General features: G+C 42.3%; 1 protein-coding gene across 50 annotated transcripts in view; it reads right to left on the bottom strand.

The window, feature by feature from the left end:
- The window catches only part of TRDN (triadin), a 1,152,170-nt gene that overhangs the window by 937,386 nt on the left and 199,267 nt on the right, over positions 1-15,517 (bottom strand). For all 50 annotated transcript variants that reach the window (XM_075339946.1, XM_075339974.1, XM_075339964.1 and 47 more), the window contains 2 exons: positions 5,700-5,759; positions 1,028-1,087 (listed from right to left, as the gene is read on the bottom strand). In XM_075339946.1, coding sequence (XP_075196061.1) covers positions 1,028-1,087; positions 5,700-5,759 — 120 coding nt within the window. The remainder of the gene's footprint in view (positions 1-1,027; positions 1,088-5,699; positions 5,760-15,517) is intronic.

The following is a 15,517-nucleotide window of genomic DNA, read 5'->3' as shown; positions in this document are numbered from 1 at the left end:
ACTCGAGGAGCTCACCTGGGACAGGAACACAGCCTGCTAAACGGGATACTGCCGGAGCAGCAAGGCAGGGGCAAGACCTGCAAACTAGGTGCTGCCTGAGCAGCAAGGGCAAAGCCCACAAAAGACAATAGTGCCTGAGCAGTGGCGTGGCAGCACGCTGCCAGACATCCAAACATAGAAGGACGGTCGCGCACCGCCATGATGGCAGGGGGAGCTTTTAAGGAGGTGTAGCTCCACCCAAGGGTGGGTGCGAGACGGGCGTGACCCAATCAGGGTTCGTGACGTCCTGGCCCAGCCAGTCAGGAGTCAGTACATCACCAGCCTCGTCATGGGGCCGTGTGATATCAGTGAGCGAATCAGAAGACGTCACGTGGAGCACATGCTCATCTTCCTGCCTCTGGGTCATAAAGGCGGGATCCTCGGTTTCACAATGTGCAGAGACATGGGAAGTCTTGCTGCTTCCCTGAGCATCTATTCTTTGCACACTGCGCAACCTCCCAGAGCATCTTTGATGCTGAGCAGGAGAGCTTGTGGCAGGCAAGGGATGGGAGACCGCTCCATTCCTTGCAAGGGGAGAACCACTAGGTGTCACCCTTCTGCTATGTCTCTGAGGAGGCAACTCCTGCAGACTGCACAGTCTCCTAGACCTTTGGTGCTGCTGAGCAGGAGGGCTCGTGGCAGACAAGGAATGGGGGACCACCTCATTCCTTGCAACAGGAGAGCCACGACGTGTAACAGTGAGGGCTAATTATTTCGCACACAGAGCAATTTATTACGCTTACTTTGGTCTACCTGTGTAAACCTTATATCTTTACCAATCAGTAGTCTAGTTGTGCCGCTGGTTGGTTAGTGTAAATGGACCCTTTACTCTCCTCCAACATTATCCAGGCATTTTACATTAAACACTTGATCCTTTTGTTCTCTCAGGAGATAGGATACCATCAGAGCTATCAGGTAGTGGCTTACACCACATTTCCTGATGAAAACAGTCGGACACCATTAAAATAAAAGCTATGTATGGACATACCTTTAGCTGTAACCTTTTTTTCTGCTTTTGGCTTTGTATCTGGCTTCTCTTTTTCAGCAGCTACAGTAAATAAACAGATTCAATAGCGTTTGAGGGTTTTCTGGGAATTTGCAATCAACTATTATTTTATAATACAACTGAACTGTGATTCACAAGTCCTCAACATGATTGCCGTGGTTAAGGGTTTATTAGAATACCGCTATGTCATCAGTGATTTATCTATAGGGCTCTTTTGGAAAAAGAATTTTTAGCAGGTTCTTAAATTTTGGCATGCCTGCAATGATCATTATATTTTATTCATTGATATGAGTGAATAGAACCACTGATCTGATTCTATATTATCTCCCGATTCAAATGATGCATTGCTAATCTACAATACATTGTATTAAATGGAGGTTCATTATCCCTTCCTGCCCCAAACAGAAACCCTTATGAATTACAATTATTTGTATAAATAACTTTTTTAATTAAAGCCACAATAATATAATCTTAAAAGATAAAATTATTCATGAATCGGGTTGTCATATTTTCTGTCTGTTCTACACTATCTTGCCAGCAATAAATTATATTCAAAGACTTTATATGGCTGAAATATATGTATAATACCTGAAATGAAAAGATCATAATGGAACTATCAAGTATAATAGTGATTGTGCTGACTTTACTAGAAAAAAAACATGTAGCAATCCACTGTAGCAGAAAATATCAAATAATCATGCCAGAAGAAATCATTAAATATATGACCAAAGGAACAGCTTTTTGACGCTGCATTAATTCAGTATTGTTTACACATGAAATTATTGACCGTGACTCTCTTAATATGTCAAACCGTTCTTGTGGTGGTGTATGCTGAGTGGTTTTCTGTGCTCACCTTCCGGATGTGCTAAGGAAGCCGAAAGAGGTTAACTGCAGTTAAATCCCTTGAGTCAAATAATTGCATTATTGACACTCAGTGATATGGAAGCAGGTTAACTGTTATTAGAGATGAGTGATAAATAGGAAACTAGGTTTATTGAAAATGTTTTACTGTATCTCCAAAGCCTTGCTTTTATCTGCCTAAAGGAATGTTTTCACATTTTTTGGTTATAAAAGTAGATAAAACCTATTCTTCTATTTGTTTTGAACAAGGGCAAAATCATACTAAAACCGAATTACTTTTTCATTGTATAACATAATGGAAAAATTCTATAGTTATATTTTTAGGGGAACAGTCCAGGCAAAACTGATACACCGAGTTATGCATTGACCAGTATTTTAGTCCGGATTCAGTTGTGTCAGAAGTTAATTCATGCCCGAGCTGGGTACAACTGATGACAAAGTTGTGAAGTTGCATCTGACCAGTATGGATAGTGAAATGCTACGCGGACTGTTTTATTATCTTAATCCAGGAATGGTGCAGCACAAAACAAATTTTCATTCCTCCTTTTCACTACCATGCCGGAATGAAAAGATAAATGATTTTCACATTTATCAGTACAAGACCTATACCTCCATAGGTTCCATACATAGGGCTCAGCACAGGTTCAGCCAGAGTCAGATATCCTGCCCAGCACATAGGTACAGAACCTATTTAGGATGGTCATGGCAGCTAGAGGCTAGCAGAAAGTATGGTCAGGGGTCATCATTTTCCTCTTCCTAAGGCCCGTTTCACACGTCAGTGAAAAACACAGACGTTTTTCACTGGCGTGTAAAACACGCACATGTCCCTGCGTGTGCCAAAAATCACGGCACACGTGGGTTGTCTAAGTGCAATCCGGGCTCCGTTCTCCGTGGCCTGTGATTGCACTTAGAGATTCACTCACCTGCGCCCGCTCCCGCTGTCCATGGTGCTGATCGCTCCCGCGACGCAGCATCCGGCCGGCGGTGACCCCCTGCAGCATCTGCTTCCGGGTCGGCTGTGTCGCGCATAATGAATATGCGCGACAGTAATCAGCCGGCACAGAAGGAGCAGGGAGGACGGGCTGCAGAGGACATCGCTGGACGCCGGGTGAGTTAAAATGTTTTTTATTTTAAAAGCACGTTTTTTTCTGGCCCGTGTTTCATGGACCACACCACTGCATGGTCCGTGAAACATCAGTGATGCCAGAAAAAAATGGACATGTCTCCGTGCGGCAAACACGCACACGCGGGTACGCTGCACGGAGACACGTGCAGTGACAAATCACTGACGTGTGAGCAGACCCATTCATTATAATGGGTCTGCGTATGTCAGTGATTCTGGTACGTTTAAAAAAAAGCACAAACGTACCAGAATCACTGACGTGTGAAAGGGGCCTTAGGCCTCTTTCACACGTCAGTGATTCTGGTACGTTTGTGCTTTTTTGTAAATGTACCAGAATCACTGACATACGCAGACCCATTATAATGAATGGGTCTGCTCACACGTCAGTGATGTTTCACTGACCATGTCTCCGTGCAGCGTTCACGCGTTTCCGTGATTGCCGCACGGAGACATGTCCATTTTTTTCTGGCATCACTGATGTTCCACGGACCACGCAGTGGTGTGGTCCGTGAAACACGTGCCAGAAAAAAACGTGCTTTTAAAATAATAAACATTTTTACTCACCCGGCTTCAGCGGCGCTCTCTGCAGCCCGAGCAGCCTGCTGCTTCTGAGCCGGCTCATTACTGTCGCGCATATTCATGATGCACGACACAGCCGACCCGGAAGCAGCTGCTGCGGGGGTCAGCGCCGGCCGGATGCTGCACTGCGGGAGCGATCAGCACCATGGAGAGCGGGAGCGGGCACAGGTGAGTTGATTTCTAAGTGCATTCACGGGCCACGGAGAACGGAGCCCGGATTGCACTTAGACAACCCATGTGTGCCGTGATTCATGGCACACGGAGGGACATGTGCGTGTTTTACATGCCAGTGAAAAATGTCAGTGTTTTTCACTGACGTGTGAAACGGGCCTAAGGCACAGGATTTCCTAGTCCCTTCCCTGTTCAAGGTATTGCCCCATACCTAGCGTGATAGGTACAAATGGTGGATCTTGCACCGCACTCATATATAACTGGGGGTTCTGATGCTGTATTAATGTACTGACAGTGGTTTTGATCCTATACACATGTAGCAATTTATAACATACGTCATGATTGTTAAAACTTCTCAAATCTTTAAGTATTGAGTTCCAGAAACTGTATTTAAGCTAGCATGTGTTCGCACTTTTTTATTTTTTTTATTTTTTTTTTTAGCGGAAACTGACCAAAAACTCTCCAAATCCTATTTAAAACTTGGTTCTGGTGATGTATTAATGTACTGATGGTTGTTGTAATGATGTATTCATATAAACACCTTTTAAATGTTTTTGTGGCCCATGGGATTGGTTCACTATAACAATGTGATCCTTGGACCAAATGTTGTGCACCCCTTTCTTAAACCATACATGTCGGGGATATTTTCATTTTTTTTCACTTTCATTTTATCTTCCTCTTCTTCCAAGAGAAATGGATTTGTTTTTATTTTTTCGTCCACATAACCATACGAGGGCTTTTCAGAATAAGTTGTTCTTTTGAATTATACCATTCATTCTACCACTCAGTGTACTGGAAAATGGGAAAACAAATTCCCAGTGTGTTGAAATTGCAAAAAAATGTACAATTAAACAATTGTTTTTGTGGTTTTTGATTTACCAAGCTCACTATATGGTAAATTGACCTGACAGTATGATTCTCCAGCACAGTAAAACTATGCAAAGGAGGGGAAAAAAATTCCGAAATTTGTAACAAAATTTATTTTTTATTGTTTCGGCATTTTTAGAGTTTTTGCATAGTTAGAAGTTTTTTTATTGATACTATTCTGGAGTAGATCTAATGTTTTGATCACCTCTTATTGCACTTTATTGCAACACTATAGCAGCCAAAAGAAGTAATTCTGGCGTTTTGATTCATTAAATGTGTGTATTCTTTTAAATTGTTTTATTTTTAATGTGACAAATTTGATATGATGATTTTTTAATTATTATTTTCATTTTTAAAACATTTTTTTCCACTTTTAACTGTATTTAATGGTACCCCATAAGTGGCTTGAAAATTGCATGTGGTATACATAGCAGTGCACAAGCCATGTAAAGTATAGCAGAAATCATGATATTTTATGAATTCCAGCCATGGATACTCACAGGAGTTTTATAATGACAAGCATATGGGTCTCCAGAAGATCCCGAGCTATCATGACAACACATCGGTGCCCTGAGATCATGGTGAGGGTATGGAAATGGCCTTGTGGAATGACCCGTCCACCTGCTGATGTGTGTTAAGTGCCACTGTCAGAGATTGACAACAGCATTTAACAGGTTAACTGCCACGGGTGGAGCTCTGCTTATTAAACAAACTATCATATGCGGGTAAAAGTGCGAGCTTGGTTCCTAAAAGGGATTGCCAGCCTGAATCTACAAGTCTGCAGTCACATTTTATGACTGCAGATTTGCTAATCTGCACACATCACACTCTGCGTTGTGAGAATTTGCCGGTGTCAAAGCCAGGAACAGTGGTTACGTGGCCACAAGAATGCAATATGCATACTTCCAGCCAAAAGACGACTAGAAGGAGGCAGCCTTGCTCAATGCAAGTTCATGTGATGTGAGGAAGCACAAGTTGGCACAGAGAGTGGATTTAGACTGGACAACCCCTTTAATGTTGGATGTTTTCTGGATATGTGAGGTGTTTGTTTACCTTTAGGAGAAACTTTCTTTTTGGGCTCTACTTTGATTTCAGGCTTCTGTTTCTGGACCTCTAAATTAAAAGAAAAGGAAATCAGCACCATTGATTATTTCCCAATATAAAGAAACAAAACAGGATATTTATAAACAATTTATTAACACATTAAATTAATCCTATATTTACAATTAAGGGATGCTGTAAGTATATAACCAGTATATGCATAAGCAAGAGAATATGATCATCACAAGTAATTGGCATTTAAATTCAAATGGAATTGAATTCTACTTGAATTTTGCAAAAACTCCATGTTCACCCAAATGTGCATTTTTTGTATTTCGCTTCATCACAGCTTCAGCAAAATGGCATCCGGCGGCACATGTGCGGAATCTTCAAACACCTACCAAAATTGTCACTCCCCAAAGAAACAACCAGCGAAACGCGTGTTGCTGTGCGAGGCAGAGGGGCAGGAGGACAACTTTCAAGATGACCTCCAGTCTGGTTTGTGTTTAACTGTATACTGATTTATAATAGCACATATACCTACCTTATTCAATCTCACTGTATTTGCAGTCTCCATGATATGTTTTTGTGTTTCTGTTTGTTTACTCTTATATGACATTATGTACATCATACAACCATAAAGTCTTATGCATTATGTATTATACTTGCACTTTTGATATTATATATATTTCATCCTATATGACTTTATGCACATCATGCAGTTATAGGGTCTTTTTTATTTATGGATTAGTATTTTTCAGTATACTGTATGTGACTATTTTGTTTTATTTTTTTTTTTTTTAATATGGATTACAATTTATCTATGGATTACTATTCTTCAGTTTAACAGACTATTTTTATATATATATATATATATATATATATATATATATATATATATATATACAGTGCTGGCCAAAAGTATTGGCACCCCTGCAATTCTGTCAGATAATACTCAGTTTCTTCTTGAAAATGATTGCAATCACAAATTCTTTGCTATTATTAGCTTCATTTATTTTGCTTGCAATGAAAAAACACAAAAGAGAATGAAACAAAAATCAAATCATTGATCATTTCACACAAAACTCCAAATATGGGCCAGACAAAAGTATTGGCACCCATAGCCTAATACTTGGTTGCACAACCTTTAGCCAAAATAACTGCGAACAACCGCTTCCGGTAACCATCAATGAGTTTCTTACAATGCTCTCCTGGAATTTTAGACCATTCTTCTTTGGCAAACTGCTCCAGGTCCCTGAGATTTGAAGGGTGCCTTCTCCACACTGCCATTTTGAGATCTCTCCACAGGTGTTCTATGGGATTCAGATCTGGACTCATTGCTGGCCACTTTAGTAGTCTCCAGTGCTTTCTATCAAAAAATTTTCTAGTGCTTTTTGAAGTGTGTTTTGGGTCATTGTCCTGCTGGAAGACCAATGACCTATGAAGAAGACTCAGCTTTCTCACACTGGGCCCTACATTATGCTGCAAATTTGTTGGTAGTCTTCAGACTTCATAAAGCCATGCACACGGTCAAGCAGTCCAGTGCCAGAGGCAGCAAAGCAACCCCAAAACATCAGGGAACCTCCACCATGTTTGACTGTAGGGACCGTTTTCTTTTCTTTGAATGTCTCTTTTTTTTTCCTGTAAACTCTATGTTGATGGCTTTAAAAGCTCTACTTTTGTCTCATCTGACCAGAGAACATTCTTCAAAATGTTTTAGGCTTTCTCAGGTAAGTTTTGGCAAACTCCAGCCTGGCTTTTTTATGTCTCGGGGTAAGAAGTGGGGTCTTCCTGGGTATCCTACCATACATTCCCTTTTCATTCAGACGCCGACGGAAAGTACCGGTTGACACTGTTGTACTCTCGGACTGCAGGGCAACTTGAACTTGTTTGGATGTTAGTCGAGGTTCTTTATCCACCATCCGCACAATCTTGCGTTGAAATTTCTCGTCAATTTTTCTTTTCCTTCCACATCTAGGAAGGTTAGACATAGTGTCATGGGTTTTAAACTTTTTGATGACACTGCGCACCGTAGACACAGGAACTTTCAGGTCTTTGGAGATGGACTTGTAGCCTTGAGATTGCTCATGCTTCTTCACAATTTGGATTCTCAAGTCCTCAGATAGTTCTTTGGTCTTCTTTCTTTTCTCTATGCTCAATGTGGCACACACAAGGACAAAGGACAGAGGATGAGTCAACTTTAATCCATGTCAACTGGCTGCAAGTGTGATTTAGTTGTTGCCAACACCTGTTAGGTGCCACAGGTAAGTTACAGGTGCTGTTAATTACACAAATTAGAGAAGCATCACATTATTTTTCAAACCGTGCCAATACTTTTGTCCACCCCTTTTTTATGTTTGGTGTGGAATTATATCGAATTTGGCTTTATGACATTTTGTTTTGTTTTTTTCATTGAAGAAAATTTAAATGAAGATAATAATACCAAAGAATTTGTGATTGCAATCATTTTCAAAAAGAAACTGAGTATTATCTGACAGAATTGCAGGGGTGCCAATACTTTTGGCCAGCACTGTATATTATATATATATATATATATATATATATATATATATATATATATATATATATATATATATATATATATATATATGATATATATACAGTACAGACCAAAAGTTTGGACACACCTTCTCATCTCTAGAACAACTGTTAAGAGGAGACTTTGTGCAGCAGGCCTTCATGGTAAAATAGCTGCTAGGAAACCACTGCTACGGACAGGCAACATGCAGAAGAGATTTGTTTGGGCTAAAGAACACAAGGAATGGACATTAGACCAGTGGAAATCTGTGCTTTGGTCTGATGAGTCCAAATTTTAAATCTTTGGATCCAACCACAGTGTCTTTGTAGAAAAGGTGAACGGATGGACTCTACATGGCTGGTTTCCACCGTGAAGCATGAAGGAGAAGATGTGATGGTGTGGGGGTGCTTTGCTGGTGACACTGTTGGGGATTTATTCAAAATTTAAGACATACAGAACCAGCGTGCCTACCACAGCATCTTGCAGCGGCATGCTATTCCATCCGGTTTGCATTTAGTTGGACCATCATTTATTTTTCAACAGGACAATGACCCCAAACACATCTCCAGGCTGTGTAAGGGCTATTTGACTAAGAAGGAGAGTGATGGGGTGCTACGCTAGATGACCTGGTCTCCACAGTCACCAGACCTGAACCCAATCGAGATGGTTTGGGGTGAGCTTAATCGCAGAGTTAAGGCGAAAGGGCCAACAAGTGCTAAGCATCTCTGGGAACTCCTTCAATACTGTTGGAAAACCATTTCCGGTGACTACCTCTTGAAGCTCATCAAGATAAAGTCAAGAGTGTGCAAAGTAGTAATGAAAGCAAAAGGTGGCTTCTTTGAAGAACCAAGAATATAAGATATATTTTCAGTGGTTTCAGACTTTTTTAAGTATTTCATTCCACATGTTTTAATTCATAGTTTTGATGTCTTCAATGTGAATCTACAATTTTCAGAGTCAAGAAAATAAAGAAAACTCATTGAATGAAAAGGTGTGTCCAAACTTTTGGTCTGTACTGTATATATATATATATATATATATATATATATATATTTTATGTTGTCTTCCTGCATCCTCTGTTAACTTTCTTTGTGTAATATGTCTATGTTTCATGTTGTTTTTATCGAATTTTGCATCAATAACAACCTATTTAATTAGGTACTCGACTGTCATTCTTGACTTTTCTCTATACTGGAGTATTATTTTTGGATAGTAGCAAACTTAGAAGCCTCAGCCTATTGATCAAAATCCTGCGGATTTCAGTGCTTGTGATGCCAATCTGAAGAGAAAATGAGGACCAGATGGGTGATGGTTAGGAGCGTAGGTACCAGAGAGTTGAGTAGTGAGGTAAGTATAAATATTAATTTGAAGTAAGTAGAGACAGCCGGGCACTACAGCCACAGGTGAGTACTCACGGATTGTGGTTTTAATCGATAGCGGACTTCCAGCAATCTCCAGTGGTGCTCAGCCGGCATAGGAAAAGAGGTCCAGTGGATCCATGAAGGCAGAGAAGGCGACACTTCACGATGGAGTTTTTGCAATTTTTTAATATGCAATTGTAAGCGAGTTACAGCATAAGTGGGGAGGGGTGAGTGCAGGTACGCCAGACGACGGCCGTTTCGCACGTCCGGTGTACCTGCACTCCCCCCTCCCTACTCATGCTGTAACTCGCTTACAACTGCACATTAAAAAAATTGCAAAAACTCCATCGTGAAGTGCCGCCTTCTCTGCCTTTATGGATAAATATTAATTTTATTAGTCACATATTACAGTTATTATGCTCTCAGTTATAGAGCGACTCAGGGCATAATATGAGACAGTAAACCCATTATGACTAATGACATGCTATGTTTCATAGCTTTTTTTTAATAACTTAGCAACCCAGGGCAAAAGTCTGAGTGTGTTTTCTTAAAATAAAATATTATTTTTGCGTTTGTTCTTTGCTTTAGTAATGAATAGATGTCTATCTATTACTAACGCCTGGACTTGATGGCAGCTGTCAACGCACAGCTGACATAAGGGGCAGCAGCAGGCTGCCATTTTTAGGCTGGAAAGGGACTAATATACATGGACCTTCCGAGCCTGAAAATATCAGCCCCCAGCTGTTTACTTTACCTTGACTAGTCATCAAAAATAAGGGGGGCCCACAATGTTTTCTTAAATTATTTATTTATTAGGTTAAATAAGGCTAAAAATACTCTTTAGCACCTTTTATTTAGCACTAATGGGTGATTTCCACCTTGCTTAATCTAATAAATAGATAACTAAAAAAATAGGGTCCCCCTGGTTTTGATAACCAAAAAAGGTAAAGCAGACAGCTGAGGTTGATGTTATCAAGCTGGGAATGTTCATGGATATTGATTCCTTTCCAGTCTTAAAATAAAAGCCCACAGCCACCCTAGAAGTAGTACAACCTTTCGATGCGTGAATTCTCGCACTTTGTCCCACTCTTCCCAATTGCCCTGGTGTTAGTAAAGGAGAGGCGTCTAATAGATACCATCATAACTAAGCTAGTTAGTGAAAAGAAAAAAAAGACACACAGAAATAGTTTATTTGAATAACAACTCCCCAGACTACCCCTTGTTCATCAATTTATTACCAAAAATGTTCACACGAAGTTCTGTCATAGTCCAATCCAAAATCCAGGAATGTAGCTACAGCAACTGTGAATAGCAGTAAAGTACAGATATTCACCAGCGCTGATTTGCAGCTTTAATTGCCACAAAAGGAGGCTTTACAAAGTACTGACTTTAGGGGGTGAATAGTTACACACACTGAAGTTTTCAGCTATTTAGTTCTATTCGTTGTTTGCTTCACAATAAGCAGAAATCCAAATGTTCACAGTTGTAGGCATGTTCTTTACATGAATTGATACAAACCCTCAAAAAAATACTGAAATTCTAGGTTGTGATGTAACAAAACATGAACATCGTCATTGGAGAGGCTGAATCATTTCAATAGGCACTGTATTTACTCTTTATAGGATAGGGTTCCCAGCTGTAGTATAGTACACCCATGAAATATTGTGGAAAAGTAGAAGTGTGTGGCTGTCTATTGGTAGTGAAAGTCACAACAGCAGCAACCACCCAGTACAGAATAGGATGCAGTAAGCAAGGAGATGTCTACGAAGGACCAGCCCTGTCAGTAGTACAATATAGCTACAGAGAACAATATACAGGAAAGAAGCATGTGGCTGTGTATTGACAGCGGGTACACCATCTGATCATAGAATATGATGAAAAAGGCAAGTAGATGAGCATTATTATAGGTCTAGAACTGCATAAGAGGGTGACTTGAGGTCGTGCCCCCCCCCCCGAAGACATTGATGATTGCATTATATATGCAGTATGTATTAATAGTAAGATGTGTAAAGTCCTCATGTGTGTGTCTTTAGGTGCCATGCTGTGACCTGTGCATGCCCAAATATCCAGGTCACCCCCCAGCCATGTATCTAATCCATCATCTGTTATACAATTCTTACACATTGCACCACTGCTTGCAGTCATATTACAAAACTGCTCTCATAGAAATAGATGGTATGGAGTCAAACATTCCACCACTGCTCCCATTGAAGTGTTTCAAGCAAGGCCACACATCTTGTGTGATACAATACACTGATCCATCTATCTAAACCCAATGTGTAATAGTCTATACAGTGGAACCTCGGTTTACGAGTAACCCGGTTTGCGAGCATTTCGCCATACGAGAAAAGCTTGCTATAAATTTGAAATTCAGATTATGAGCAAGCTTTGCTGTACGAGCAAATACTAACTGCAAACACTTCCGGTTCTGTACTTTAACCACGCTCTGAACCGCTCTTGCACTCCGCACACACACACACAAACAGGCACAAACACACACAAACACATGCAAACACGCACGCGCACACACATATTATGCTCACCTTACCTTTCATTCCATCGCCGGCCTTATGGTTCTTGTAGTTCGCTGGTACAGGATGTGTATCGGGTAACCATCGCAACGATGGAGGAACTTCAGCTGTCAGCCGTTACTCAAAGGCAGTGCACTGGCCAATCAGAGACAAGCGTCTCCTGCCTTTGACGTCAGCGCTCTGGCAGAGGAAGCTCGGGGGCATCGGTCGCAATGGTTACCCGATATACATCCTGTACCGGCGAACTACAAGAACCAGGAGGCCGGCGATGGAACGGAAGGTAAGGTGAGCATATTATGTGTGTGCGTGCATGTTTGTGTGTGTTTGTGTGTGTTTGTGTGTGTTTGTGCATGTGTGGAATAGCACAATAGGGGACCAGGATGGGAATATTGAACAAGTTGTGGAACGAATTGTCTGAGCTTGCATTATTTCCTATGGGAAATTTTGCTTTGCTAGATGAGTAACTTGGTTTACAAGCACACCCCCAGAACGGTTTATGCTCATAAACCAAGGTTCCACTGTATATGTAATTGCAATGTTACACAGCAAGCAGCACAAACTAACAATCAGCTCTGCCAGACGTCCTTTGTGTCCCTATCTACATGTCAATATCACTTTGCAGTCACCAGTAATGTCTCAGCATTGTCCAAAAGGATAAGGGAGGGTGAAGCTTAAGATCAAAACTCAGATGGTGGGAGACATCAGACATGAGAGCAGATCCTACACACATTAACTTCAGGCGTAATGTGACCTAGCAGTACACTAGGGTTTCATAGCAAATTTGAGGAGGTGCACACTGCTCAAACTATACATTTTTTAATAAAATACCATCAAAAAGTTTCATTTATTTTTATATTAAAACATCTTCAGAATTTTTAAGTGGGTTGTTTTTGTTTAAGGATCCTTTTAAGGGCGCTGTCAGCAGGTGCTAATCATGCACAATCCTGTTGCATAGCATGACTGTCAGGCAATACCAATTTACCTGCTGATCATTCCTGGTACCTGTCAGATGTCACCTAACTGCATGTGTACTGTGTCTGGTGTGAGTGTGATGCCCTGGACTAGCCAGGTAGTCACATACATACCAACACACACATCCCCCACCCTAGACAGTAACAACAGTCAATCAAAAACCCTTGTTGCCTCCCTCCAAGGTCTGATGTCCACACCAGGTGGGGCGGAGCCAGGCAGTTGGCCCCACCCACTGAGGAGTTCACAGGCCTGGAGGCGGGAAAAGTCCAGTTTAGTCTTGGAGGTGAAAGTAGGAGGACACAAACTGCAAGTGTCTGGGTCGGAGCCCAGGCACTGACAGCAAGGTTGGCAGATGGTGGTGGCCGTCTGCAGGAGTTGGTGGAACTCTGCGAAGCCGTAAGGACCGGGGTCGGGCATTGGCCCGCCAGTTCCGAACCGGGGAGCGGAGTGAAGCTAACCACACAGGCAGTGCCATCGGACCCCTACCAGGCTTGGAGCCGCCGTCAATAGTCAAATCCGAGTGTGACAGGAACCCCAGGGGTTCCCCAACAACCAAGTCCCGACAGAAGGCAACCGCTCACACCGTGAGGATATACAGCCACCGCCACAGGCTAGAGATCCAAGGGCCAGCGCCTGCGGGCAAAACAGGCTCCTATGGCACCTATGCGCCGGGGAGCGGACTACCGGTGGGCAACCACAGGAGTCAGAACATTCTAAAAGGTGCAGGGAAAGACAGCCACCATCAGCCATCCGGGAAGAGCACAACAAAAACACTGCAGCCGGCTGCGGGACCCGTCCATCCGGCCATTTTAGTTTACCAGAGACTTTGTCAGTGATTGTCTGAGGGAGTACACCAGTGCCGTCCGGCACCGCGCCGCGCAGTCCCTGCACCCCAGCCATCCAGCCTCCCCGTTACATCACCGGGCCCCGGGAACACCAACCCCCCTACCCACGGAGGGGACAACATCTCAGCTGCACCATCATCACCACGTCCCGTGGGTGGCGTCATGAACAATCTCCCTAAACATACCACCCCTTTTCACTCATGGGCGAGGAGTGCTGCTCGAGTCCTCGGGTCCGGCCCACCGCTCGAGCCACCGAGCAGCAGCAGCAGAAGCCCCTGCGCCCGCGACATGAGCACCGGCAGACCATCTACCTTTCTTACTTTACTTAAATGTGTCTAGCAATAAAAGTCTATGAAGCTAATATTGCAACCACCTGAGTGTTGCAGAGCTGAAAAGCAGTTTGAGCTGTTGCATGACGTTTGAGGGTTCCCTGTCCACCAGGCCTATACTTGTCACTTATCTGCCGAAATATTTCTTATGTTAATAGTCTAGGAAGCTAATAGCTCTGCTACAAAAGTATAATTCCATTGTAAACTGGTTTAAGCTATTTTAGCAGCTTTTTGCCCCCCCGCAAGGGTGTTGTCTATGCCTTTGTTTTTGCACTCAATGGGGTTTGGATATGTTCATCAAGCATTCAGCGGACAAAGGTGAAGTTGCCGAACACGAACCGAATCAAACGTTGAGAGGTTGGCTCAACTCTACCAATTACCAGAAAAATAACATACAGCACTTTACTATACAAATCACACTGAGGGAGTATTCTTACATCCAGGGATGCCCACCTTGTCCTCTTGTAGTATTCTTGTATTATTAGGCCTTCCCACCACACTATAACATTCAGCTTCAAACTCCTCCTATGTCTGACAATATCCTCATATCTCAAGTTTACCATATTTACTTCCATACCCCAAGATGATTATATGAACATTCATATCTGCTCTTCTGTACTTGGCTACGCAAAATAAATCACCATCTTGAGACCTCTTCTTCATAGTTGTTATTTACACATAATGTAACAAGCTGACCTACAGCCATGAGCCACATGTCAATTGCCCATGAGCCATATGTGGCTCCAGATCCACAGGTCGGGGGACCTCTTAAATAGCGTATGCATCTTATCATGCTCAGCAGCATGACCAAGGGCCAGTTGGTTCACTTTACACACCCAGCTGTGACTGTAGGTTGTGACTTGAGATAAGCCACCCCCTAGTGTTTGAGTTCGGTTCATCAAACGGCGAGTAAGTTCGGCGAACAACCGACGAACGTTCAACGAACCCATTCGAACCCCATTGAAAACAATGGCAGGCAAACAAACATATAAAAGCACATTATACATGTACACATACAGTTAATAAACATTGCCATTACACTTACAGGTCCTCGCGACACGTCCTGCACTCGGCCTCCCGCCGCTTTTCCTTCCGATAATCGCTGTGTCCTCCCGGTAGCCAGCACTGATGATAGGACCTTCCGTGACATCTAAATAGCATGTGACCAGTCACGTGTCTATTATCTCATTGGCTACAGACTGGTCACATGGCTAGACGTCATGCTAGGTCCTGTCAGTGCATCTCTCCGGTAC

Source organism: Anomaloglossus baeobatrachus, chromosome 3, assembly GCF_048569485.1.
Source record: "Anomaloglossus baeobatrachus isolate aAnoBae1 chromosome 3, aAnoBae1.hap1, whole genome shotgun sequence".
Classification (NCBI taxonomy): domain Eukaryota; kingdom Metazoa; phylum Chordata; class Amphibia; order Anura; family Aromobatidae; genus Anomaloglossus; species Anomaloglossus baeobatrachus.
The sequence above is the reverse complement of the archived record's forward strand: the minus strand, read 5'-3'. Positions and strand labels throughout refer to the sequence as shown.